A 25,157-nucleotide genomic window follows, 5' to 3' on the forward strand; every position below is an offset into this window, starting at 1 on the left:
TTTTTGATAGTACTAATATTGAGTACCAGCATCACTTTAAAATTTTAGAACTTATTTTGCTCTTCGGGTCATTCAGGTTCAAATTACATGGGCGGCAGCGTGATGCAGATTTGTATCAGAAAGTGACTGCAAGATTGGCAAAGGATCGACTAGGACGGGAAACTACAAAATTATTATTTAAGCTTTTTGAACGCGGCATTGGCTTCCATCATCCTGGTTTGAATTCTAAAGAACGCGGTGCTGTCGAAATCTTATTCAGGTTATTTTGATAACCTAATCAGTAGATTGATAAAGTGAATAGTTTAAGGGCTTACATTCTTTTCGATTTGAAAGTTAGTGGTTACTCTATCATGGATTTCAATTTCTTCTTTATAAGTGAATTTATTCCATTCGAACTGCAGAGAAATCAAAATTTGAAAAGTTAAAATTGGAAAGTTAAAATTTTCATTACACTTGTTGTAGATCTGGTTATTTGGCAATCTTATTTTCGACTTCAACGCTGGCACTCGGTATCAACATGCCGTGTAAGACGGTTCTTTTTGGAGTTGACGATGCAAATCTAACACCTTTACAGTTTCGACAAATGTCTGGTCGAGCAGGCCGTCGTGGTTTTGATCATTCAGGCTCAGTCATTTTCATGTCAATACCAACTGCCAAGGTTTGTTTTATGTTTAATGAAAATGAACGAATAAATGAAAAATATATGTAATATATACTAATTTATATCAAAATAATTCCTACAATTTTTATTTCATTGAATGAATTAGTATAAAGATGTATTTCAGATACGCCGGTTATTAACAGCGAGTTTGTCGACTTTACGTGGGAATTTGCCGTTTACTACGTCGTATATTCTACGACTTTTTGGTTACATACATCAACAAGACAGCATGATGAGTAAGTTTGACGGCTACATGGTAACTTTAAATATTTCAGTGCTATCCATTCAAATATTTAATGTTTGCTTATAGCAGCTTCAGCTTACTTCGGTATCTGAAGTAGTCGAAATGTGCAATATAAATCATGCCGTGCAAAATAGTTTTTTTTTTTGAATTTATGATGCTAACTGCATGTTAACAGCTCAACAGATATGTTTAATATCCAGTGACACATCTGTAATCTCTTACAAGACACTTTATTTCATCGAAAAGTTTATCTTGCAAACCGCGAACTTGGAAGGAATTTTAGGTCTTATCCATTATGTCGTTAGATTATGTGTGAACTTCTTCCATCTATTTTCAGGTGAACTACGTTCTGGAACTCAAAAAATCTCACCTTCTGAGCAAAGATTACGAGTAAGCTTATCAACTTCGTTGTCATTTACCCTTGCAATAATCAAAGCATATTTAATGTTTTAACAGTCCTATAGATTGAAGAATGATATAGAGTTTGAGGTATTAAGCGCAGGACCCAGAGAAATTCCTTCATTTCCATTTCGAAAACAGCTAAAGAATAAAAATATAAATGTGAAATCAGGAGCAGTATAGTATTGCTTGTCTTATTTGAAATTTATGCTACTCCATGCGTTTAGCAATTGTTTTTTTCTAGACCGCTTTGTCATTCTTGACAAATTCTTTTATCCTTCATACGCGTGCCGAATTGTCGTCAACAGTGCAGAAGCAGCTTAAGCTGTACACACTTTTTGCTGTTCAAGTGTTACGTTCCCTAAATTTGTTGAATGAGAAGGTTTCTTATTTTTTCTTTTCTTTGTACTTGTTTTCCATTCCATCATCCTTGAAATCCTATGCATAGTATCATCATGATGGCGTTAAATTGAGTAATGAGGCGATAAGACAATATTTGTGCATTTTTGGAGTTATCCGAAGTAAAAATTTGAAGTGGCTTTAAGTTTGCGGTCTAATCTCACAACCGAAGTTACCGCTTTTTTTCAAACACAATGTTTTAACATGCAGATGTTCATTCAGGGTGAATTGAGCGGTTTAGCTGCTCTAGTGTGTCATTTATCAGCCAATGAACCAGGTAATCTTCTTTTTGTACATCTTCTCCAAAATGGCGTATTCCACAAGTTATGCGAAGGTTGGACAATATCGCGAGAGGAAATGAAAAGTCAGTTGGTGCTTATTTTTGCACATCTGTTTACTAATTTGCGTTTGCCACTTAGTTGGAACCCGAATGACAAGAATTCCTATCCGTCAACAGGTGAATCAGAGGTTCGTTCGTAATTTATATGATTTCTTAATGTATACTCTAGATGTAGAGAGAAGAAACAATCATTTGATGGACTTTTTAAGGAATTTGAATTTTCGACATATAAGAAAGTTTATGAGAGGTAATTCACTTACATATATTAATTATTTGGTAATTCTCAATGAATACAATAAGCATTCGAAAAACATTGCGACTGAAATTAAATACCTGAGGTTACTAATTCCACAGTTTATTTAAAAAGGGATTTGTTTGAAATTTTTGCAGATTTTCTTGAGACCCTTGCCTGACAGTTGCGCTTGCTTAATTGAACAGTATGCCAACAAGGTGGAAAATTTATATCGAGAATTTATGCGATTGACTAATCCTAACAAGAAACTTCAGGTAATCGTTTAATCCTTGGAAACCATGATAAGTCTTGTTATATGTCAGTTGTAAGCTATATAGATTGGCGAAATTGTATTGCATATTGATGTTTCGAGGTGTCTAGTTGCTTTAAAAGCAACAATTCATGAAACCGTCGTATTTTGACATAAAAATCAGCTTCATATGTTTCCTATATTGGCTCAATTAAGCTGCTGTGCATTTGAATTTGGAGTTTAAGGGATTTTGACCTTTTGCTGAACAGTGAAGTAAGTGAGCCATAGTTTTACTTTTTTTTAGAGCCGTAGTTTTTCTTCTTTTTTTAGGTTGGAACCATAGAACATTTTACTATGTTCTGCTATGTGTATTAGGCATAGGCAAGTTGTTGTATCTGTGTAAGACTTAATCAGACACATTATTACTGCTAACCAAAATAAAATCCCCTAAATCAAAAACAGTTGCACGGACTTTTCTTGACATAGTATTCGTGATAGTTTTTGCACTGTTCCCATTTTTATCTTAGTTGACTTTTAACTTCTCTGCAGTGAGACTAATTTTCGATTCACTGAATTTTCTCCAAGGTAACACATTTTATTCTTTCCGTTTTTCGAAAAAATTCCATTCCTTCTTGCAATTTTTTTGCTTAATTTTTATGAATTGAATCGTTTTAGGGTGAAGTATTCTCTCTAACAGGTTTCGCTGATTCATCAGTTTCAATGTTCTCATCGAATATTGTTCATCCATTCCATGACTATTTGCTTTTTGATGAAGCATTTATGCCAGCTCGTTCACCAACTCCAGTTGATCATCGTGGTCGAAAAGTAAGGGACTCTCCCAACAAAATGCGAGAAAGAGTGGCTTATTTGAGTTTAACTTGAAATTCAGTTTAACTTAAACTGGATTTTAAAAGCTATTCCTCATTGAATCTTTTTCCCTTTTCACTGTATCTCTACGGTAAACTCGACTTGGAAATCAACTTTAGTATGCAAAAGTTTACAAATATAAGAGATTTCAGGTATACTTGAACGCCTATGCAGTTGATTTTTGGCGTCTAGAGTCAAAAAAAGCACTGGAACGAGATAATGGAATCAGTGAAAATAGAGTTTGGAGTTTAATTCACAGTTTTTCAGTATGTTGTTTTGAATGATTTTTCGTTCTTATAAGAATTATATGCAACAAAATTCTAGTTATTACTGCTTGAAGTTCAGTACATACAATGTTTCTATAATGGAGAAACCGTATGCTTAGTAGGATAGTTCATATAAATGTCAATTTGCGTTTTCTGCTCAATGTGGCATAAAGCGAATGCATGGAATACAAAAGTTCATAACTTACTATTAGAATTAAGGTTATAATTTTAATGCCTCCTCTAATTTTCAGATTTATATATAATTATAAAAATTCTAGTTCAAAAAGTTTTTTTCAGAGTACTCTTCTTAAAATCAGTGAAGCATTGATCGTCATTGGTCGTTCCAGAGATCCATTTGTGGAAGTGATGCTGGAGTTGGCCGATGAATACTATAAGAAATTTTGTGTTGCCTTTTCGATGAAAAAAAGGAGTCATATCTCCTATGGCGCTGCAGAATAATTTTTTCTTCTCTGAAATTCATTGCTTTTAATAATATTGTTTTTTTCCTGTTTACTTTTAGGAAATAATGGATACTAGTGCTTTCATGTCTTTCCCTCCTACATGTTTCGATGGGATTTATTTTTCCTCTTACTCAGTATTTGTTTTTCTCTTACATGCTTCGGAGGGAATGATGGAAGGAGGATGGATGAAGGGTTCTTCACTTCGTCTTTAGATGTTTTTCGCCTTGTTTTAAATATTTTTAATTCTTTCTCTTTTTAAATTTTCTTCATAATGATTATGTATAGCCAGATTTTCTTTGTAGTGTTACAGCTGTTAGATTTTTTGCACCTTTATGTGCTCACGCTATTTGTTTGTTTTGTTTTGTAAACTTGGAAAAAAAAATTTCTAGCATCCAATCGATTTTCACGATTGTAATTAAAGTTAGTTTTATGATTGTTGAACTTATGGCATGATAAAAGTTTGGATTTATACTGTTAGTGTGTTGTAGATGTCATTTTAATAATTTCAGTTCAATAATTAAAATCGTTTCTGATCAATGTGTTTATTTTTTCTCTATCCTGATGTCATAAATTTTCGAGATGATTATTTTCTGTTGATGGTATGATGCCATTACTGCATATATACCTAATCGAAAACTGGGAAATCTGATAAGTGTGGTAGGTTACGAGTTTAAGAATCGAAGTTTATGCAGGAATAGCATCTATTATACTTGCGGTAACTTTACAAGCTTCAACAGCATCTCTTTTGATAGTGATAGGAAGGATGAAACAATTTAGATCACAAATCGCCTTGAAATTATTTTTAAACGGCTGAGCTGGAATTTGTAACCAATCTGATATCTGGCGAATATGGATGGTTTTCGTAGTGCATATTAAAATTTTTTGTTGATTTGTCGGTTTATTTGTATATAGGTTGTGAATAATATAGTTAAGAATAGTGGATCGAAAACTCATGGGGGGCAGCTTTATTTTCGCTGTTTGTAACCAATGAAAAAGTATTGGGGCATAAGTTCATTTCCGAGAGTTCAGATTGCTTCCTGGACAACGAATTAAGGCGAAATGAATCGTTTACGGAAGCAGCAGGAGGAGACGGATAAAATGACGCGTATTGCTATCGTTGAAAAGGATCGTTGTAAGCCAAAAAATTGTGGTCTTGCATGCAAGAAATCATGTCCTGTTGTGCGAATGGGTAGTTTTATTTTTCTTGCGAAGAGAATTTGAAAAAAGTATCCGTTCGTAGTTAGGTTTTCATACTGTCTGGTAGCTTCCTAGTTATTAAATAAGTTAATTATCGTATTATGGGAACCTCCAGTAAACGTCAACTTCTTCAACAGTCGGATATTCAAGTTTCGGTCGTTAATGAATTCAAGGGATTGACTCTAACTTCATGAATTGTTCCGATCATAATAAATGCATTATAAAAAGACTGTATGATGGTTTTTATTTGCCATTCAGTTTTTAAATTTAGGGAAGCAGTGCATTGTCGTGGAAAGCAATTCTAAAATGGCGGAGATATCCGAAACTTTATGCATTGGCTGCGGTATCTGTGTGAAGGTATATTCCTTTAGATGGTCTTTGTAAATTATTTAGTAAAAAATTCCTGTTCTTCCGAAATTCATGTGCGTTACTCATCCTAAATGACCCTAAATCCTAAATTTTTGATGATCAGATCTCTCTTACTGTTCAAAACAATTTCTTTGTAGCGCAGTTATGTTTTATTAAGGTTTTCTTGCATGAAAACAGTGATTAGTTGACAACCTTTCTCGTAACTAATAAAATTAATAATGGTCCACACTGTAAAATTTAATAATGGGTGCGCACTGGCCCATAATATATCAGAAATTTACCGAATGCGTTACGGCTAAAGTAATTCAGAATGAACCAATTTTTGATACCTAAGCTTGTTTTTCATTTTTCTTAACCATTCTACATTGAAAAGGTTTTAACGTGCAGTATACAGATGATTAAACTATTCGGCCAGTCAACACCGATGGCATCATATGCAATAAATATGGGCTTTCGAATTAATTTAAAAACTCTGTAAGCCATTAGCTGCGTTGTTAGTATTTAGAAATGGGTTGCACTGTATATCAGCGGTCCAACGAATAGCTGTCTTTTTTTTCTTTGATTTCAAGTGTCAGAAAGCATTTTGTACTGCTGTCTAATACTCCGAACCATCGTGATCTCTACATTAGAGTGCAGTATCTAATGTTAATTCCCTTGCAATTATTTTCCTGCATTTTTTTCATTTATTCTTTTCAGAAATGTCCTTATGAAGCAATAAAAATTATAAATTTGCCTAGCAATTTGGCCAAAGATACAACTCATCGATTTAGTAAAAATTCCTTCAAATTGCATCGATTGCCAACGCCGCGTACTGGAGAAGTTTCTTTTTTCACATCTTTTTGACAGTTTCTGCAATTTCAAAATTTTGATGTTAATCGATTGACATTAACCTATTCTTAGCACTAGGGTACTTAAAGGGATATTGAAATAAATTTGGAAATATCGAAACATTCAGATACCCAACAAATGTGACATAACTTACTTATATGTGTTATTTGTAGTATATAATATAATTTGCAAGGTTACTTATATATATGTATGTCGTTAAAATATAGTGTATCATTAATCCATAGGTGTATTCTGCCATTTTTACCCGAAGATATTTTAATGGCTGCAGAAAAGTTCTAAATGTAATTTTTTAGGTGCTAGGTCTTGTTGGCACAAATGGAATTGGGAAGTCGACAGCACTTAAAATTCTGGCTGGGAAGTTAAAACCCAATCTTGGAAAATTTGAAGTTAGTAACAAAAATATGCCTTTGCAAATGTATTTATTTCAAATTTCTTGTTTTTTTGAGAGACAATATTTATGCACAATTTACCATATACCTACATCACATATGAATATCTTATATTAATTAATGAAATTATGAGTTGTTGCAGTCTCCTCCTGATTGGCCATCAATCTTGACATATTTTCGTGGTTCAGAGTTGCAAAATTACTTCACGAAAATATTAGAAGACAATTTGAAAGCCGTTGCAAAACCACAATATGTTGATCAAATTCCGAAGTATGTGATTTTCCTACCTTTTTTGCTTAACAATAATACCATTGTTACTTAGGTCCACCCAGCAACTGCAGCACTATGGTTTATCTGATCAGAACTGTTGTTTTTCTTAAGGACATGAAAAAAAATGAAAGCAACGTCGGGCTTTGTTGTACACAGATTTCATTTCTTTAGTGCTTGTTGATTTGTTTAATACCTCCATTTAATACCCTTATTTCCTACTTTAGGTACGAAATAAAAAATAATGGTAGTACTTCAAAAAATAATTATCGGAAAAAATAAACAAAGAAAAGTTATTCTTTTCGGTATTTATTTTGTCTCTACCATTACAATGAAGGTATTGTGAAAGTATGATAAAGAATGGAAAATGAAGATTTATCATAATTGGACGGTTTCCAAATTATTTTTCAGTTCTGTAAGAAGGACGAAGGAAGTTATTCTTTCCGATGTTTATTTTATTCGTGAGGTTCTTTTAAATTTGCAGGGCAGCGAAAGGACAAGTGCAGGAATTGTTGAAAAAAAAGTGCGACCGAGAAAACATGTTGCAAATTTGCGAAGAGTTAGGTATATTCTTTTTTTAAAAAGGTTTTTTTTTTTTGAAAAGAAAGTCGATTTTTTGAAAACTTTTCTTAAATCCGTTCAGTAACATATCGAAAATTTCAATGCCAAGTGAAAAGATTCCTTGTTCCCGTGTTTTTTGAAAAGATTTCAGCAGTCGATATCGATATTTTTCAGAGCTCAGTGGTGTTAAGGACCGAATGCTCGATCAGTTATCTGGCGGAGAACTTCAGCGTTTTGCAATAGCGATGTGTGTTGTACAGCATGCTGATGTTTACATGTTCGATGAACCATCCAGCTATTTGGATGTAAAACAGCGCTTGAAAGCAGCTAAAATTATTCGAGATTTAGTAACACCCCATAAGTGAGTTCCTCCTTTAGCATGTGTAAAAATGCAATTTCGAGTTTTGTCGGAAATCTACTTTTGTCTTTTAGTCGTTACGTATTGTAAAATATTGTTTTATGCTCTTTTGAACTGCTAGATCTTTATGGGACATGCAGACAGATTTCTAAATTTCTTAAGGCTAAATTGTTTTTCTTTTTTCAGTTATGTTATTGTCGTAGAACATGATTTGGCTGTACTGGATTATCTCTCTGATTATGTATGCTGTCTGTATGGTATGCCAGGAGTCTATGGCGTTGTAACATTGCCATCTGGTGTTAGGGAAGGCATTAATATATTCTTGGATGGTTTCATTCCAACTGAAAATATGCGGTTCAGGTACAATGTCTAATTTATTTGAAACATGTCTTGATTTATTTGAAATTAAGAAAATCTAGAATACATATATATTTGCATTTTTCAACTTGAAAATTGCAGAGATTCTGAATTATCCTTCAAAGTTACTGATCAAGCGGAGAAAGAAGTGGTTAAACGGACAGCTCGTTATACATATCCATCGTTTACTAAACATATAGGGAACTTTGAATTAAAAGTTGAAGGTGGCGAATTTACCGATTCTGAAATCGTTGTCATGCTTGGAGAAAATGGTACTGGAAAAACAACAATGATTAGGTCTGTTGTGTTTTGAAGATGATGGACATTTTTGAATGGAAAGAATTCAAGTAACCTCGGTTACTTGCGATCTTGAAGTCTTATGAGCATGTGCACTCATCACAAATGTTTGTTGGAGTAATAACTTTCATTGTGCTGCGATGAGGAAAAAAGCTTTCCGAGACACTGAAAAATTTTCAATGAACATGAGGAAAAATTTCTTTTGGAAAGTAGATTCTCTGCCCTAGTTTAATAAGTTATTCATGTTTAAAATAGATTCATTAAAAGTTTTATTTTTAGATTTTGGACTTTTAATTTAAAATAAAAGAGTGAAAGGTAATTTGAAAAAAAATATTTTAGGATTCTTGCTGGTAATCTACAGGTTGATGATGATTTAACGGAAATTCCACGACTGAATATATCTTACAAACCGCAAAAGATTAGTCCAAAATCACAATGTTCTGTGCGGCATCTTTTATATGAAAAAATACCGGATATGGTTAACCATGCACAATTTAAGACGGATGTCTTGTCACCGTTAATGATTGATGATTTGCTCAACCTTGAAGTAAAGTCTCTTCCATTAATCCTTCCTATTCTTGAACTTTGCACAGCTTTTACACAGCTTTACACAGCTTTTTTACACATTATTCTTGCTAAATTTTGAATTGACAACCTTTGTTGGGTATTAATAATTGCTCGATAAAGAATGATATGTTTTATGGGTTAAACGCTCTATTTTGTGCAATAGTATCCCAACATTCTGGAAGTTTTGTTCGCACACCAGATAACATGCAAGCTAGGCTTTAGTATAGTCGTTTGTATAGTAAAATGTGGAAGTTGGGCCAAATGTCTTTTTTCTCAATTTAATTATATTTTTATTGCTAGTGGAAATGGTGTGGGTTTAGTTGGTTCGTGAAATGTGTTTGAAAATCCAATTTCATTAAAGTATTTCAAGCAAATGTTTAAGTATTTCAAACAAATACAAATATTAAAGTATTTCAAACAAATACATAGGTACAACATTTGTCCGGCGGTGAATTGCAACGGGTCGCATTAGCTTTATGTCTTGGAAAAGTGGCTGATGTTTATCTGATCGATGAACCAAGTGCATATCTTGATTCAGAACAGCGGTTACATGCTGCCAAAGTTATAAAAGGTAATTTTTAATGTGTTTTTCTAGTACCATGATTATTATTATTTCACTGTATTTGTTACGATCCCTTGTTACTATCACTTCCATGATTCATGAGAAAAAAAAAACGAAAACCAAAAAAAAAAAGAAAATCAAGCAAAAAGTTATATGTCATGAAACTTTCGGAGAAAGGGCTGTGCAGAATAATACGGTCAAATATGATTCAACTGCACTGCCTCTGCGGACTGTCGTTCCATGAACTGTGTAGGTAGAATTTCTAAGTTTTATTTCATATTTCAATATAAGAAAGCTTCGCACGTAAATTTTTTTTCCTTTTTTTTAATTTGACTATGATTTTGGATAAGTACAATTAAATAAAGTAAAACGTACGAATGTCAGATACATTTACGTTAAATTGAATTTGTTTAAATTTGGTCTTTGATTGTCGCTCTTAATTAGCCTACTAATGTATGTTTAGTGCTTATTCTAATTTTGCTAATCAACAGGTTCATATTACATGCGAAGAAAACGGCATTCGTTGTTGAACATGATTTCTTGATGGGAACATATCTTGCTGATCGTGTGATAGTTTTTGAAGGGACACCGTCAAAATCAGCTACTGCACAGTCGTTAGTTTTTTAAACCATTTTTTGACTTTTCTTTTTAATTTTTCAATCGCAGATTTTTTTAATCTTATTCCTAATAAAAATCCCGAATTTTTTTTGCAGACCGCAATCGCTTTTGGAAGGTATGAACCGATTCTTGCGGCTTTTAGATATAACATTTCGACGTGATAAAGATAATTATCGGCCACGTATCAACAAGAAAGATTCTGTGAAAGATATGGAGCAGAAAAAGAGTGGGAATTACTTCTTCTTAGATGTAGATTAACAGTGAAAGGAAACTTGTTACCATGATGTGCTTTTTCGTGGAAAGACACTCTTTAATATCATTTTATCACTTCTATTGCTTCTGTCACTTCTACTCTCAAATAATTAGAATTTCAGCTTATTTAGGCATCAGTGGATGTTTTAATATTGTGAATGGTTTGGCTGTTTACCTTACCTTATTTCATGACTTTTTATTTATTTTACATGATCTACTATTTGGTCTAACAGTTGTTTATTTCATCTTTATTTAACCTTTATCTTGTTATATGCTCATTATTTGTTATCTCTGATTGCCTAGGCTTTTAAGACACATATTTAGTAAGAGATCCTATGATGATCGGTTTCTCACTTATCGGATTCAATTTAGTGGCGGTTGAAAAAAATGCTCAGATGCATTCATCAATTATTTGTGATTTTTGGGGTTGCTAATTTTTGAAATTATAAAACTTGCGGTGCAGTTTACGTTTGATTTTTCAATTTTGTTGGTTTATTTTTTAGTTATGACACTTCTTTATGGTTTGTTTTTTTTTTAATTTTATTTCCGGTCATATTGCACATCGTTTGCTTTTTGTTATAAATATTCAGGTCTGATTCATTACTCCAAATAAAACAAAAGCATCGCGGGATTAAAACTTCTTCAAATTTACAAAAACCTAAAATCAAAATGTTCTGAAAAATAATTATTGATGAGTTGGATTCATAATTTGTCTTAGTGAGATAATATATGCATAATTTCAATGCTTTATAGTTTAAATTTATCATTTATCCTTCCACATGTAATTCAATCACAATATCAGTGAAAACTTCGAATGCAAATTTTTTCTACTTTGATCAAGAAAAATGCTTTAATCTTATAGATTGGTGAAGGAAATTTATGTGTAGTGTTCAAACTCGTCATTTTATGCATATTTTTCATTGGTAATGCGTGATGACTGATATGAAATGAAAATGAAGTTTCATTTAAAATTAACAATTCCAAAAAAAATACATCTAATTTCGATTAATCTGTTCTTGTGTTATATGACGGATAGATGCATATCGGAGACAGCGAAAATTTTGTTGAAGTCAACTTTTGGGAAGTTATCCATGGTTTGTGTCTGAAAGTTAATCAATTTAAAATATCAATTCTTGAATTCCAATTAAACACTGACCCTGGAAGTGTTATCTAAGTTGTGTTCTCGTGTTTCCGTTTGTTTCCGTCATATTTACGAGCAGTGAACGTGACGGAAATTTTTTTTTCAGTGAGGGAATGTTTTTCTGGAACAAATTGAAGGGAAGTTTCACATATGTGTATGATCGAAACAGAACATTAGGGGTAGGTCAGTTTTTGATTACCTTGTAAACTTTCTTCACTTCTCCCTCTCTCTCAATAAAAAGGTTGAGAACTGAATAGTTAGTTATACCACTTAATAATTCTCACGTGATTTTGAAGGTAAACGTTTTGAAGCACCGTGAGGTACACGTGTACGTGTTACACACGTGTCACATTTACTTACGTTAAATTTTCTTTTTCCGGAATTACTGTTGAAAATACCAAGCAGGTAGTTGATGACGCAATAATAATCTTTTTTGGGTTTCAATAATTTTTTTTTCTGCCCGTTGAAAAAGAAAATTTTATGAATTCGAGAGAGAGAGAGAGAAAGGAATGAAAGAAGTGATTTTTTTTCATCGAGAAGTTGCTGCCGATATAACCAAGAAAAAAAAAGAAAAGAAGCATGTAGTAATTGTAATAGTTGGGAACAGTTAAAGGTCAACATGATTATCAAGAAGAGAGGAATGAGAAGGCTGAAAACTGATAAGTTAAATTGCATTTTAACAGAGATGATAACTAAGAAAGACCTGGAAATTTACTACATATTGCAGTATCTTGTCAAAAGGTCAAAGGGTTAAATTTTCAGGTCAAATGGTAACGATTATCGATACTCTCTACGAGAGATTCAGTTAACGAAATATGATAATCGTTGTTTGCCTTTTGTTCAAAGTACAGTACAATTCATATTACTACTACTTTGTTTTCGAATGAGCGTTTTTTGTTGTGTAATGGGAAGGTATATGGTGAAATAAGCAAAATTAATCAATGTTGTGTTTTTAAAATGGGAAAACCATTTCAAACTACTACTTTTCTACTCTTTCTAAACATTTCTGATTTTTACATCTCTTATCAAAAAATTTCGTCTCATAAATAATCGATTACTTTGGCCTCATAAATACTGGAAAACTTTGGTACTCATAAATAATAAATTATTTTAGCCTTATAAATAACAAATTACTTTGGCACTCATAAGTAATGAATTATTTTATTGTTGATTTTTTGAAATTCCTTTTTCCACGATTTTTATCATCTTTTAATGTGATAATTTATCGAAAATGACAAATACTTACAATATAGGAGAGTTGATCTTTTTGAAATGTTCCTTTTTCTCCTTTTAGTTTCTCCATTAATGCTATCATTTGAATATTTTGTTCTGGTACAATGAAATACACATTCCTTCTATATATTGCAAAAATATCCGGATCCCAATCATAATCATCATCCGGATTCTAAAAAATATCCTTTCCAAAAAAAAAAAATCATAACTCCAAAATTTTCATTTATTATTACTTTTATAATTATTGATTGTAAGATAAATTAAAATTTCAAATATTTCTTTTTTTTTTTGTTCTTTTCACGAAAATATTACCAAATATAATGAACAATTACTGCTATATCTATCTTTTATTTGTTCAAAAAAAGAAAAAATAGAAGTTAACATTGTTGAAGTATTTTTAAGCTTCCGAAAAAAAAAAGAATTCAACAATTTACATAGTATTTCTTCAGTGAAGCATAAATTAGAGCACTAGCAACTTCAAAATTATCAGCAAATAGCGGTCCAACAAGTAATGGTAATACATAACCACCAGCTATCTCTCTTGAACATCCATATCCGATCACATTTTTCTGAAAAAAAAAAAATTAATTTCAATGAATCATAAAACTTATCTATAAAAAAAAATTTCCAAAAATTTGACAAGAAAAAGAAAGAGGTATAAAAAAATTTGGAATTGAAATAATTCCTAAATGAAATAATTAAAAATAAAGAATACCTCTTCAAAGGCAACATAAGTATTGAAATTTTCTCGTTTAAGCCATTCCTTTAACCAGACATTTCGATTCAAACCTGTCACATTCATGTCATATTTCAACAATGCTGTGATTTCAGCTTCCGAAAGATTACTGTATTTCATAATTGTAATCTTTTTATCCTGAAAAAAAGTGATAGAAATTTATTATCATTAATAGAAATAGCTAAGTGAATGTATTCGAGTAATGATGAAAAACTTGAAGTGCAGGAAACGCTGATGGATTGTTGATCTCATATGTTGCAAATTTCCACTGTTGTAAGAGTGATGTCATAAAACCAAAGCGATGACATTTATTGGCCAAATGTGACACTGAATAAGAGGAGTATGAATGTTTGATAAATCATTAAATAAAAAAAGGAAAAAAAACGAAAGAACGTTTCAATTCTCAGTAAGTCTAAAATTCGGTTAATCAAACGAAAATCACTATTTTTGACTCGATTTGTTTGAACCTAAACTTATTTCGACTTATATTATAACTTAATTTATTTTTCGGATAGAAACTTCCTGTCGTATTAATGAATTTCCAATGATGGCAAGTATTTCAATGTTTTGAAATTCAAAATGGATTTTCATTTAGAACTAATTAATAGTGCTAATAAGTTCATCAAAAAGAAATGCTAAATATAGGGTGCAAATAAATAATACACTGAAATGTAAAATGCAGATTCGATGAATATTTATTATTATTATTATTAGTAGTAGTACTACGAATTTCTTCGATGACATCATTTTCTTAATTTATTGTACAAATAATTAAATGATATAAGTAATTAAATGAAAAATACTAAATGTTTTATTTGGCCTTTTTTAATTTATTTTACTTTCTATAATTTATGAAATTATTTCATGTAAATAAAATTTAACATTTATACCATATTTGCAAACTTTCTATTTCATTTTTATATTTCAACTTTTCCAATTTTTTTTTCATCTACCCTACGATGAATATTGTTTATGTCGTTTAAAAAAAAAAAAATGAAAATTACTAGAATGAAATATGACTGTTTGATGACGATTGACATTCTTTAATGCTTCGTTAAAAAGTTTACTTCCTATACCTGAATGACGATACTCTTCAGTTACATAGTAAACACCGATAACTGCAAAATTATTGCAATATGCAATCATTATACTGCCAAGAAGTTCATCACCTGTAAAAAAAGAAAAAAAAAACGGAAAATGATGAAGTACATGAAAGGGTAGTGTATTATCCTGTTTAGGAATAGTTAAAATAATTTAATTAAATGAATTTATTTTTCAAATATCAGCAACATTTCATTTTCAAAAAAACATCCCAATAATATTTTCAGTTAATTCATTAAAATATCTCATAAATTTGCTTTTTTCACTTATCATACGTATATAAATTTTCATTTTTTCGCTTCTTTTATTAATTTATCACAAATTCGTGTGTCCTTTTCCTTTCTGAAATACTTTATTATAATTTTTCCATTCATTTTGATTTTGAGAAATCTCGGAGATATTGGAGAAAGACAAAAAAAAAAGAAAAAAACGAGCTAATCAAATCATTCTTATATCATAATTATCAAAAGTTTGTCTGAAATTTTCAATGAATTAAAAATTAATTGAAAAGCAATTCATGCATTACAAAAAATCATTGATCAATGAATATAAAAAAAAAAAAAAACGATAAAATGAAAGACGAATTTTACTGAAGTAATTATTTCGCATTAGATTGACGAAAAAAAAGTTTAATAAGTGAATTACTTTGATTTTTGGCGACAATAAATTGATAGCAACAGGTAGGTATAGCTTTCAACACCTTTAATGAATCATAATCCATCTTATATGAATCACTTTCATATGCTCGAGCAACTACCTGCAATAAAAAGAAAAAGAACGATAAAATAAAATGTAATTAAACAAAGATTTCTTTTAAAATTTTATATGTTGATAATGATTTTGATTAATGCTATATTATGATATTATTGATTCGATTAAATTCTCATGCAAAGAGATTAAATTATATTTAGATTTTTAAATTAAAATACTTTACCTTTTCATAGTCATCATTGGTACCATGAAAAAATTTATACCAAAAGCCATGCTTTGAATATGCACCAATCCAAGGATCACCACAATTTTTAGGATGATCCAAGTGATACACTATCATTGATATCGGTTTATCAATATCAATTGGTATTTGACGTTTGAGGACTTCCTTGAAAGGTTCCAATTTCATACTATAATTTACAAATTTGAATTTACAAATACAAAAAAATATCAAATTTTCAAATTATTCTTTTCCTTTTTGTTGTTACGTTAAGCGAATTTAAGCTATCATTTATTTCTACCTTTGAAAATATTTCACAAAATTTCAACTTCTATAAATCACTAGCTCTTTGATCTTTGATTAAAAACTCGTTTCTTGTCTCTAATTAATTTTGAAATGAACTTATGAAATACAAGTGACCATGTCATTTGTAATTTGAAAAAAAAAATTCCTGTTTAAAAAAAGCGAAAAATTCAAAATTTCGCAATAAAATTTCAATAAAGCTATAAATATCTCAATGAGTAAGTTTAACAAAAAAGAAGAAAAAAAGCAAAGGAAATAGTAAAATGCATGATTTTTGAAATAAAATTATTTCATGATTTCGGCAAATTATTAAATATCTTCCAAAAAGTTTCCCATCAAAATGTTTGCTAATTTATTCGACGGGATGGATTGGCGTAACTAAAAACTGGCTCTTTTGGCTCTTCTACAAAATTGGCTAATTATTTTTTGCTCTCTTCTGCAGAATAGTGTTAAAATTGTGTCACATAATATAATCAGGTTGATTGTTTGATAAAAGTTATGAAATAATTAAAAGAAAAAGAAATTTTATCAGTAAAGCAACAAACAGGTGGAATAAAATATGATTGAAATGAAAAAATTATTCGAATTTAAAATCTACATTCACTACTTTTTGTATATTTATTTCGCCAATGTCAGTCACTTTTTCATTTGACAAAAAATTAAAAAAAGGGAGAAGAGCAAAAGAAATTGATAAAAATACTTAATTTGCTTTTTTACCTTCCCCATATTTTAAAAATGACATCGAAATTTTGTGGATAATTAATTAAATAATAATTTATGAAAATGATCAGTTACTGAATTAATTATTACAAAATGTTCCTAATAGGAAAATTTATGCAAAAAAAGAAGATTATAGTAGCGCTTAAATTAAGAACGAAACAAGTTGAAAGAGAGAAGATCGATTATTTGCGCACAATTTAATTTAGAATTGATATGGATTATGTGACGGATACCATCCAATCAAATGTATGACAGATATCCGTTTAATTAATTGTGTAACAGGTAATCCGTCCTAATTAACTTTATTAATTGTGTGACAAATATTCCTCCTAATTAACTTTGCAGTAATTATGAAAATACACAAAAAGCAATGCAATAGCAAACTTGGACCAAGTTTAAGATAAGTTTGTTTTGCTTTTAGGGGTAAATGCTTCAACCATCATCATGTTTCCTTTAAATTACTGTCATTTCGAAAAATATTTAAATCTAACGATATATTTATGGTTTCATTGTTTCTGCGCATTAATATCGTTTTAATAATTGAATGAAAAATTCCTAAAAATAGTCGTCTTTTCCTTTCTCATATCAATGTTGACAAAAATATGCAAAAAACAAAAAAACAAAAAAAAGATAAGAAAAAACAATGTATTGACAAAAATATAAAATATTACATGGTCATTTTTTTTAGATCTTTTAGATTTTTTTAAGATCATTTTTAGATCTTTTTCCTTTTTTTGGTTTAAAGTGACGCAGTTATTACAGTAAAAAAAAAACATTTTACAGTAATGATTCAAAATTTAAAATGGTTTAAAATATTGGCGGCAAAAAAAACAAATTACTAAAATATAAACTTTTTTATTAAAATATTACGCCCATTATTTTTGGCATTTTTGAAATTGAACATTTCTGATGTATGATCAAAAAGAAAATCCTTAAATTTAATTTTGTGAATTTTCAAATCTTTGAATTATCTGTTTTCGTCAAAATTTATCAAAATTATTTTAGAATTTTTCTCGAAGAGTTTCATGAAAAAATATTAACAAAAAATTTGTCATAAAAGTAATATCGGAAAAAGTTTTGAGCAATTTTTGACATATACTGCTTTTTATGATTGCAATTTAATGAAAATTACATAATCAATTAACAATGATAGTGACGAGTTTTTCTTTTTTTTTGCTAAAAATAAAATTTTCCGGTTTTATCCTATGTGTCCTTTTCCTCAGTTATTTCCATGAAAAAATATTCAAGAGAAACGACCATTCATTTTTTTCCCGGTGCACCTTCCACTTTTTTCCCCGGGTATATCATTTGTATACTACTTATATTACCTTTTACCTTTTTCTCTTTTATATGATTTCCGTCACTTTTTTTTTGTCATCGAAAATGAATGAATTACTAAGAAAACTAGCTCTTCACCTTTCATTTTTTTTTTTTGAATGTAGAAAAACGAGTCATTATAAAGGGCTTGACTTATAGTCATTCCAATGTCACTTTAAATACAAAAGACGACATATTTTGCGCTAATATTTGCTTGAAAATTTTTGTCAACCTTAACCTCAACCCTATTTCACCTTTTCGTAACATCCACAAAACTTTTTTTTTATTTTTCGATTTAATTTTTTCATGAAAAGGTCACCAACATCTTCAATTTTGAAATACGAAATTGAATTAAATTAGACGAATTAAGTTTTGATATTTTTTCCGTGCGATTATAAATGGAAATTTTAATTACGGCATTTTTGAAAAAAATTTTTTTTAAAATATTAAGTATAATAATTGAAAAAAAATCATTAAAATGACAATAATTTTTGTTTTAAGGTGAATGTCAAAAAGTTTAAAAAAGGAAAAAAAAATCACATTGAGTATTTTCAAGTCATAAATTAATATTAAGATAATGTTTTTAAGTATAATATTATTAAGGTAATGTGTAATGCATTAGTATTGAGGTGTTGTTTTAAAATGTGACATTATTAAGATAATATAATAATATTAAGGTATTTCTTTAAAGTATAATATTATTAAGGTAATGTATTAATAGTAAGGTATTGTTTTAAAATGTAATAATTTCTTATCATTTAATTCAAACAATTGATGCATTTTTTTCATTTAAATGAAATTTAAGATAAATTATCAAATCAGTGAAGATGATGATATATTTTGGTATACTACTGATAAATGCAATATGGCTAGAAATGATTGTTGGAGAACAAATGGTACGACAATGTAAATGTGATGAAGTAGCACCATGTATTAAAGCTGCTGAAGAAGCATTTGTACCATGTGCTGATAATTGTCAGGTAATTTTATCTAATTATTTCTTCATTCCTAATTATTTTTTTATTTTTACATGCAACTTTTCATTGAAATTATCTCTATTCATTTCATTTAATTTATTCAATTATTGGACAAATATTAAGCTTATTTTTAAATCTTTTATCACACATTAACTCATAAAAAACTATAAAAATTACTAAAAAAAATTAAATCTTCTCAATTAGTATCAATTATTTTTTCTTCTTCTATTATTAATTATCTTGCTGCGTATGAAAACATGCCTGAAATTAGGATGCAATCATTTAGTTAAAATCATGCATAATTAATTATTTTAATTTAGAGTCTTAATCATTTGCATGCTAATACATTTTATTTCTTCATGCTTCTTATTTTTATAGACAAAATTTCATTTTTTTTTCAGAAATTTATCACTACCATTGGTGGCAATTATCAACAAATTCGTAATTGTTTCATGAAAAAAAAACCAATTATTGATAAAGCCATGAAATGCTCCCGAGATTCCTTCCCTGATGCGTTAGTTTCTTTTTAATCAGAAACTTTCTACACATTTGTCCATTTATAACAATGATGAATGCCAATAGCGCCAATCTTACATTAATTGATGCAATAGTAGTAATAGTATTAGCAGAAGTTGACAAGAGTTTATGAATATGTAGAAAGATTCGGAAGGAGTATGTTATTGATTTAGCAGGAATAGTAAGGCGCAATTGACGTATCTTTTCATCAACTTTTTAACTTCTATTCAAACCAATTATCCTGTACTCTGTGCATGAATGTATATATGTACATGTTATATATTCAGATGCACACGAGGAACACCAAAAATGATACCACGACGATATGCAAAAGGTATTGAAATTGCTGCAGTAAATGCGATCAACAAAGAACTACAAAAAATGGGTAATGATGATTCATTTTATTAACTTTAAACTTAGATAACTTGAATTTTGTTTCGCTTTTTAATGAAATATCTCTAATTATGGAGTTGAAATGATGGATGATGTTAGATGAAAGTTTGAGATTAGAGTGTGAAATTTGTCATTTACATAATTAAACAATGCTAAAGTATCAAAATTAGTGAGACTTTTTTTGGAGAATAGATGAATTGCTGGGTTTTATGAAAAAGATTGTCACATTCTGTAAGGATCTTTGTCGTAAAATATCCAATCATTATTTCAATCTAAAAGAAGAAATCAATTAGTGATTTTTTCTTTTTTTTTTTTAGGAATATCAGATCAGCTTACTACAGTATTTGCTCAAGGTCGACGGTTTTTCAAATGCTCCCAATCATGCATGAAAAAGAAACTTGGAAAATGTGCTACTGGGTACAGTTTACATACATAAATATAGGAACCGATCTTTTTTCGATGTTTTTTTTTTGAGAAAAAATAATTTCATACAGTTTATTAGTTCGTAACAAATCCTTATTCTATGCTTGAGCAATCAAGATATTCAAATCTTGGTTACCTTTTTTCGAAAACAACTATATGGCATTAAATTACCACATTAAAATATCAATTTTTCAATATTTAACAATATTTACTTTCAGTTGTGGTCTTAATTTACCATCTGATAATGTTGTGATTCAAACAGTGAAGACTTGTGGAGTTCGTAGTGGCATCCAAACTTCAGCTGTACAAGAGCTCTGTTTTTGCATCGAGAAAGCCGGTATCCGGTTAGTTTTTCAAAATATTTAGATGACAAAGATGAATAAAGCTATGATAAGATAATTGAAAAGTATTGGTGAGTAGATAACTACACCTTTCGACAGAAACCTGAAATGGATGGATAATTCGAATTATCGATCTCTGACTAGTTTTCGTTTAAAGATAATGTTTGGAACATAACGTTAATTTTTAACATCATTCTTTGAATATGCCTGGAAATTCGAAACTTTTGTTTTCCATTAATTTCGAGAGTTGAAGATATAAATGGTATATTATATTCCGTAAATTTTTAAAGCGGAAACTGCTTAATGAAAACTTCAGAATTATTTTGGTCCACTTAAATTTTCAATAAAGTTGAGAAATACTGAAATGCTAAAGTAAGACTATGAATTAGTGAGATTTTTAAAATGGTTAACTCAATAAAATTTGTTGCATCTATCAACGATATTGTCAAAATTGCTGTTTGATGAAAAATAAATTAAGATGGTACAAATTGAGCATCTTATTCCCATACTCTCAAAAATCCTGCATTTAGTTGAAATATTAAACGGAAAAGTAGGTGTCATTTTTGAAATAAATAGGAAAATCATATTGAAATACTTCTTATCATCGGAATTTCTTAATTGAAGCAAAACTTTTCAGCCAACTTGCTGGTATATGTCCTCGTATACGGATTTTTGAAACGAAGCATTGAGAATGCACTAAAAGCAACTCTTCCAAGAAATGTGCAACAAAAAGATTTGAACATCATTCAAAAAACTTTTTCCAGAACATTCTGGAAACAAATTTTCTTTTCTCATAATTACAGCATGGCAAACCAGTTCTTGATTGGTACACCTAAAAAAATGTTATTTCCAACTACAACGAAAGGGAAAATTTTCCTAAAATAAATGAGAAAAAATATGCTGAATGGGATAGTTAAAATGCAACTATGATGGAGTGGGTACTATCTTAACATCGATCATCCATTTCATAAAACTTTTACTGTTTCTTCTTTCATGCGTGGATCTAAACAAATTACAACAGTGCGTTATGTAAATCACATGTTGGCATTGTTACACGTAAACTGTCCAAAGTAACCTGTAAATATAAGAGTATTAAGTGAACAAATGAATAAAATTCTCAAGACAACAGCCAAATCAAGCCAATATTCTTTTATAGATGGAAATACAACTAAAATGAAAAGAGTAGTTTATGCCAAAAAAAAAGAAAACTTTCGTAATAATCGAGGGAAATATAAAACTTAAAAATTCATCGTCGGTTCAATAATAATACAAAGGAAAATGAATTTCATTTTCCTGAATGTTTAGAAGTTAAAGCAAGCCTTTAGATTATTAAAGAAGAACTACCGGTAATTACTACTAGTAGTTCTTGTAATAAGTAACCCTTATAACTCATGTTGAGAAATAACACAATTATATGGTGCAGAGTAAATTTGCATCGACAAAAAAAAGCAGTTTGGGCAGGTATTATTGGAAATCTAACATCAAAATTGATATTTTTAGCCTAAAAATCTTGAGGAGATACTGCGTAAGCTTACCGTTCGCACTAATTCCCAAGCTTGTTGTCCGCAACGTGTATTGATTACAGGATGACAACATCGTAAATAATGATCCATAATTCCACATAAAAGCTATAACAGAAGATTAAAATATTTTCACACACAAATTATGCTTTTTTAAGTGTAAAAAAAAAAAATAAAATCCAATCGACTAACTTCGAAATACAGGTTGTAATGATTTGGGATTTTTGTCTTTTGTGCTGTTGTTATCGCCGTACTTGCCTTATTCCTGCATTCCACGTAATTACTTTCTGTTTCAACCTATATACAAATTTTGTATAATAGAGATATGGGACATCATGAACTTTAAATTAACATAATTTAAATCCCAACTTATTAACATTTCGAACTGTGAGAAATCCACAATCTTTCGATGAAACTTAGAAGTATTGAAATGGAATGATAATTAAAAAGGAAAATTGAATGGAATGATAGTTAAAAAAGTGGATTTGAATGAACAGAATGAAAAAAAATGAAAATAATATTAAGGAAAACCAAATATTTTTAATGTTTCAAGTTATCGTTTACTTTAAAAACATTGTTTAAAAACAATTGACCTACCTCAGCAAAACACGTAGCATAATCTTCAAACAATTTATATCCTTCACCACACATGTACCCGTAACTGGCATCAACCGCTTTCAATGATATACTTGAACAAGAAATATCTTGAGTGCATTCCTGTAATATTTACAGAGTTTCTGAATAATTTAACGAATTTGCATGAGTTATTAGAATGTTAGTTCTTGAAGAAAATAACAGCTTTATAATGTTAGTGCTAATTTCTTAACCTATAATAGCAGATTTACTGTTTTCCTAGTGCTTAAAATCTTTTTCACAAAATTCTAGAACTATAACAGAATGAAAGATCAAGGTGGATTAAAAATTGCAAAATTAAAAGATACTTGCAAAGAAAATTTGAAATTCTGTCAATTTGAATAAATTCATCTCAAATTTGCGTTATTTTGTCCTTTCTTGCAAAGTAATGGCTAATTTAATTCAGATGCAAAAATTCTTTAACTAGATGTGAACAAATACTATGAATTAAACCAGTTATAAGAGTTTCATTTGTAAATAAAAGCTCATATATAAACTTTTCAGAAAAGCCAGTGATAAAACAAAAAAAAAAAAAACAGAAAAAAAAAGAAAACCGAATTTTAAAACCTACACTAGAATGAATCATTAAAAATCTATATTAGAACGAATTATTTAAAATTTATAACAGAATAATACAAAAGTAAAAACTAAGATGCCATGAAATTTAATAAGTCCTGATAAGAGAAAGCTTGAATAAGTGTAAAAGTTGGAAACCTTGAAGTGAGCATAAACATCACAGAGTTCTCTGAGAATATCGACTCCTTGTACAGGCAGTTGTATTGTATCTGTATCTTGCATTTTCCCAGCATAATCCAGAATTGGCTGAAAAATCAGCTATAAAATAAGTAAGATACACAATTGGTACTATTATAGTAATACAAAATACATTTCCAACAATTTTATAACATTCCTCTTACTGTCACACAAAAAGATGCTTACATCAAGATAAGTACCAAGTATTAGACTCTGAAAAGTTCTCCCATAGTCACTTATCAATTATGTATTTTATTGATATGATGTTCAATTTATTTTGCTATCTGAAATGATTCCTAAGTGTGTTTGCTAGATTCATCTGTCTTTCCTTCAATCAATTTCTAAAAAATAGCACTAAAGAGAAAATAACATTAGGAGAAAAATTAATTATTATGAAAAAGCAAGTGAAACTGATTTTTTTTATTCCCGAGTTTGGAACTGAAATGAGATAGATTTTATTTTCCGATAGCTAATCTATTTTTTAGCTGAAGCTACTTCAATTATGAAACTCAACATTGGAAAAATGTTGAGTGGTGATGCAAACAGAGCACATGCTGCCAAAAACACAGCGTTTAAAAAAGAAACTTAAAAATGAAAAAAAAAGGGAAAACATGCCTGGAGACATTTACTGATTGAATTTTCAATAAATGCAGTACACTTCTCAGCATCTGATGATAATCGATTCTTATCACTATCATTATGACCAATCACTACAGAATTCAATTGTCCTTCCATAATAAGCACTATAGCAAACAATATTTGATGCCAAATCCAATCAGCAATTTGCATTCTAAAAAGACAATGAAACAAGAATTCTCAAAAGCTCAGAATTCCCAAAAATCCCAAAATAGAGGCTATATCAGTTCTTCACATACATTAGTGTCTGTATTGAAATTTTGAAATTCAATTTGAAATATTAGAAAAATGCACAAAATTTGATAAATTGCAAAGAAGAAAGAAAACTCTGAATTAGATTTAAGTTGCTAATTTTTAAAAATCCATTTTTCAAAAAGATTTAATAACAAAATGAGAAATAAATGAGAGGAGTTACAAGAAATATATCTCTTAAATTGCTCAGTTATATTTCCCAAAGAAAAAAAAAACTAAAGCTGTCACTCTACCTTATCTTTTGGACAACGTTCTTCCTTCTCGTGTCCTTCTCCCTTTTTCTTCTTTTTTTTGTCATCCCTGTCATTCGAATATGAAAATCTCATTTCCTTCTTCCTCGCATTATCATGAGAACATAATGCAGCTGCAGCACCAGCAACAACAGCAAATCAGAGAAAGTAAAATTCGATCAAAAAGAGAGGGAAGAAAGAGAGGAGGGGGGGGGGGGGGGGAGAGAGAGAGAGAGAGG

General features: G+C 29.9%; 5 protein-coding genes across 5 annotated transcripts in view; 3 read left to right on the forward strand and 2 right to left on the reverse strand.

Moving 5' to 3' along the window:
• The window catches only part of LOAG_17243 (DEAD/DEAH box helicase), a gene marked incomplete at its 3' end in the record, with an annotated part of 14,534 nt that extends 10,417 nt beyond the window's left edge, over positions 1-4,117 (forward strand). The window contains exons 25-33 of the mRNA XM_020449902.1: positions 463-658; positions 786-897; positions 1,243-1,295; positions 1,549-1,686; positions 1,926-2,171; positions 2,434-2,550; positions 3,201-3,350; positions 3,545-3,658; positions 3,956-4,117. Of these exons, the coding sequence (XP_020306511.1) occupies positions 463-658; positions 786-897; positions 1,243-1,295; positions 1,549-1,686; positions 1,926-2,171; positions 2,434-2,550; positions 3,201-3,350; positions 3,545-3,658; positions 3,956-4,117 (1,288 nt within the window). The remainder of the gene's footprint in view (positions 1-462; positions 659-785; positions 898-1,242; positions 1,296-1,548; positions 1,687-1,925; positions 2,172-2,433; positions 2,551-3,200; positions 3,351-3,544; positions 3,659-3,955) is intronic.
• A 1,026-nt stretch (positions 4,118-5,143) lies between these two features.
• On the forward strand, positions 5,144-10,768 carry LOAG_04200 (ATP-binding cassette subfamily E; the record flags this gene model as incomplete). The annotated part of the gene is made up of 13 exons (XM_003139737.2): positions 5,144-5,308; positions 5,588-5,673; positions 6,382-6,504; positions 6,828-6,920; positions 7,066-7,193; positions 7,675-7,754; positions 7,926-8,112; positions 8,296-8,469; positions 8,569-8,763; positions 9,103-9,310; positions 9,760-9,901; positions 10,356-10,506; positions 10,606-10,768. Exons 1-13 carry the CDS (start codon positions 5,179-5,181, stop codon positions 10,766-10,768), a joined length of 1,860 nt encoding a protein of 619 aa, XP_003139785.1. The 5' UTR covers positions 5,144-5,178.
• A 2,357-nt stretch (positions 10,769-13,125) lies between these two features.
• On the reverse strand, positions 13,126-16,093 carry LOAG_04201 (acetyltransferase; the record flags this gene model as incomplete). The annotated part of the gene is made up of 7 exons (XM_020446535.1): positions 13,126-13,308; positions 13,571-13,705; positions 13,852-14,010; positions 14,087-14,199; positions 14,949-15,041; positions 15,619-15,730; positions 15,908-16,093. 7 exons carry the CDS (start codon positions 16,091-16,093, stop codon positions 13,126-13,128), a joined length of 981 nt encoding a protein of 326 aa, XP_020303139.1.
• Positions 16,094-19,119: 3,026 nt separating this feature from the next.
• On the forward strand, positions 19,120-21,583 carry LOAG_04202 (hypothetical protein; the record flags this gene model as incomplete). The annotated part of the gene is made up of 6 exons (XM_003139739.1): positions 19,120-19,224; positions 19,623-19,735; positions 20,025-20,122; positions 20,448-20,547; positions 20,772-20,897; positions 21,532-21,583. The coding sequence occupies 6 exons, from the start codon at positions 19,120-19,122 to the stop codon at positions 21,581-21,583; spliced, it is 594 nt and encodes a 197-aa protein (XP_003139787.1).
• A 323-nt stretch (positions 21,584-21,906) lies between these two features.
• On the reverse strand, positions 21,907-25,014 carry LOAG_04203 (hypothetical protein; the record flags this gene model as incomplete). The annotated part of the gene is made up of 6 exons (XM_020446536.1): positions 21,907-21,969; positions 22,430-22,522; positions 22,607-22,711; positions 23,012-23,131; positions 23,762-23,869; positions 24,922-25,014. The coding sequence occupies 6 exons, from the start codon at positions 25,012-25,014 to the stop codon at positions 21,907-21,909; spliced, it is 582 nt and encodes a 193-aa protein (XP_020303140.1).
• Between the last annotated feature and the right edge of the window lie 143 nt (positions 25,015-25,157).

This window comes from Loa loa, assembly GCF_000183805.2.
Source record: "Loa loa unplaced genomic scaffold supercont3.52, whole genome shotgun sequence".
Lineage (NCBI taxonomy): Eukaryota > Metazoa > Nematoda > Chromadorea > Rhabditida > Onchocercidae > Loa > Loa loa.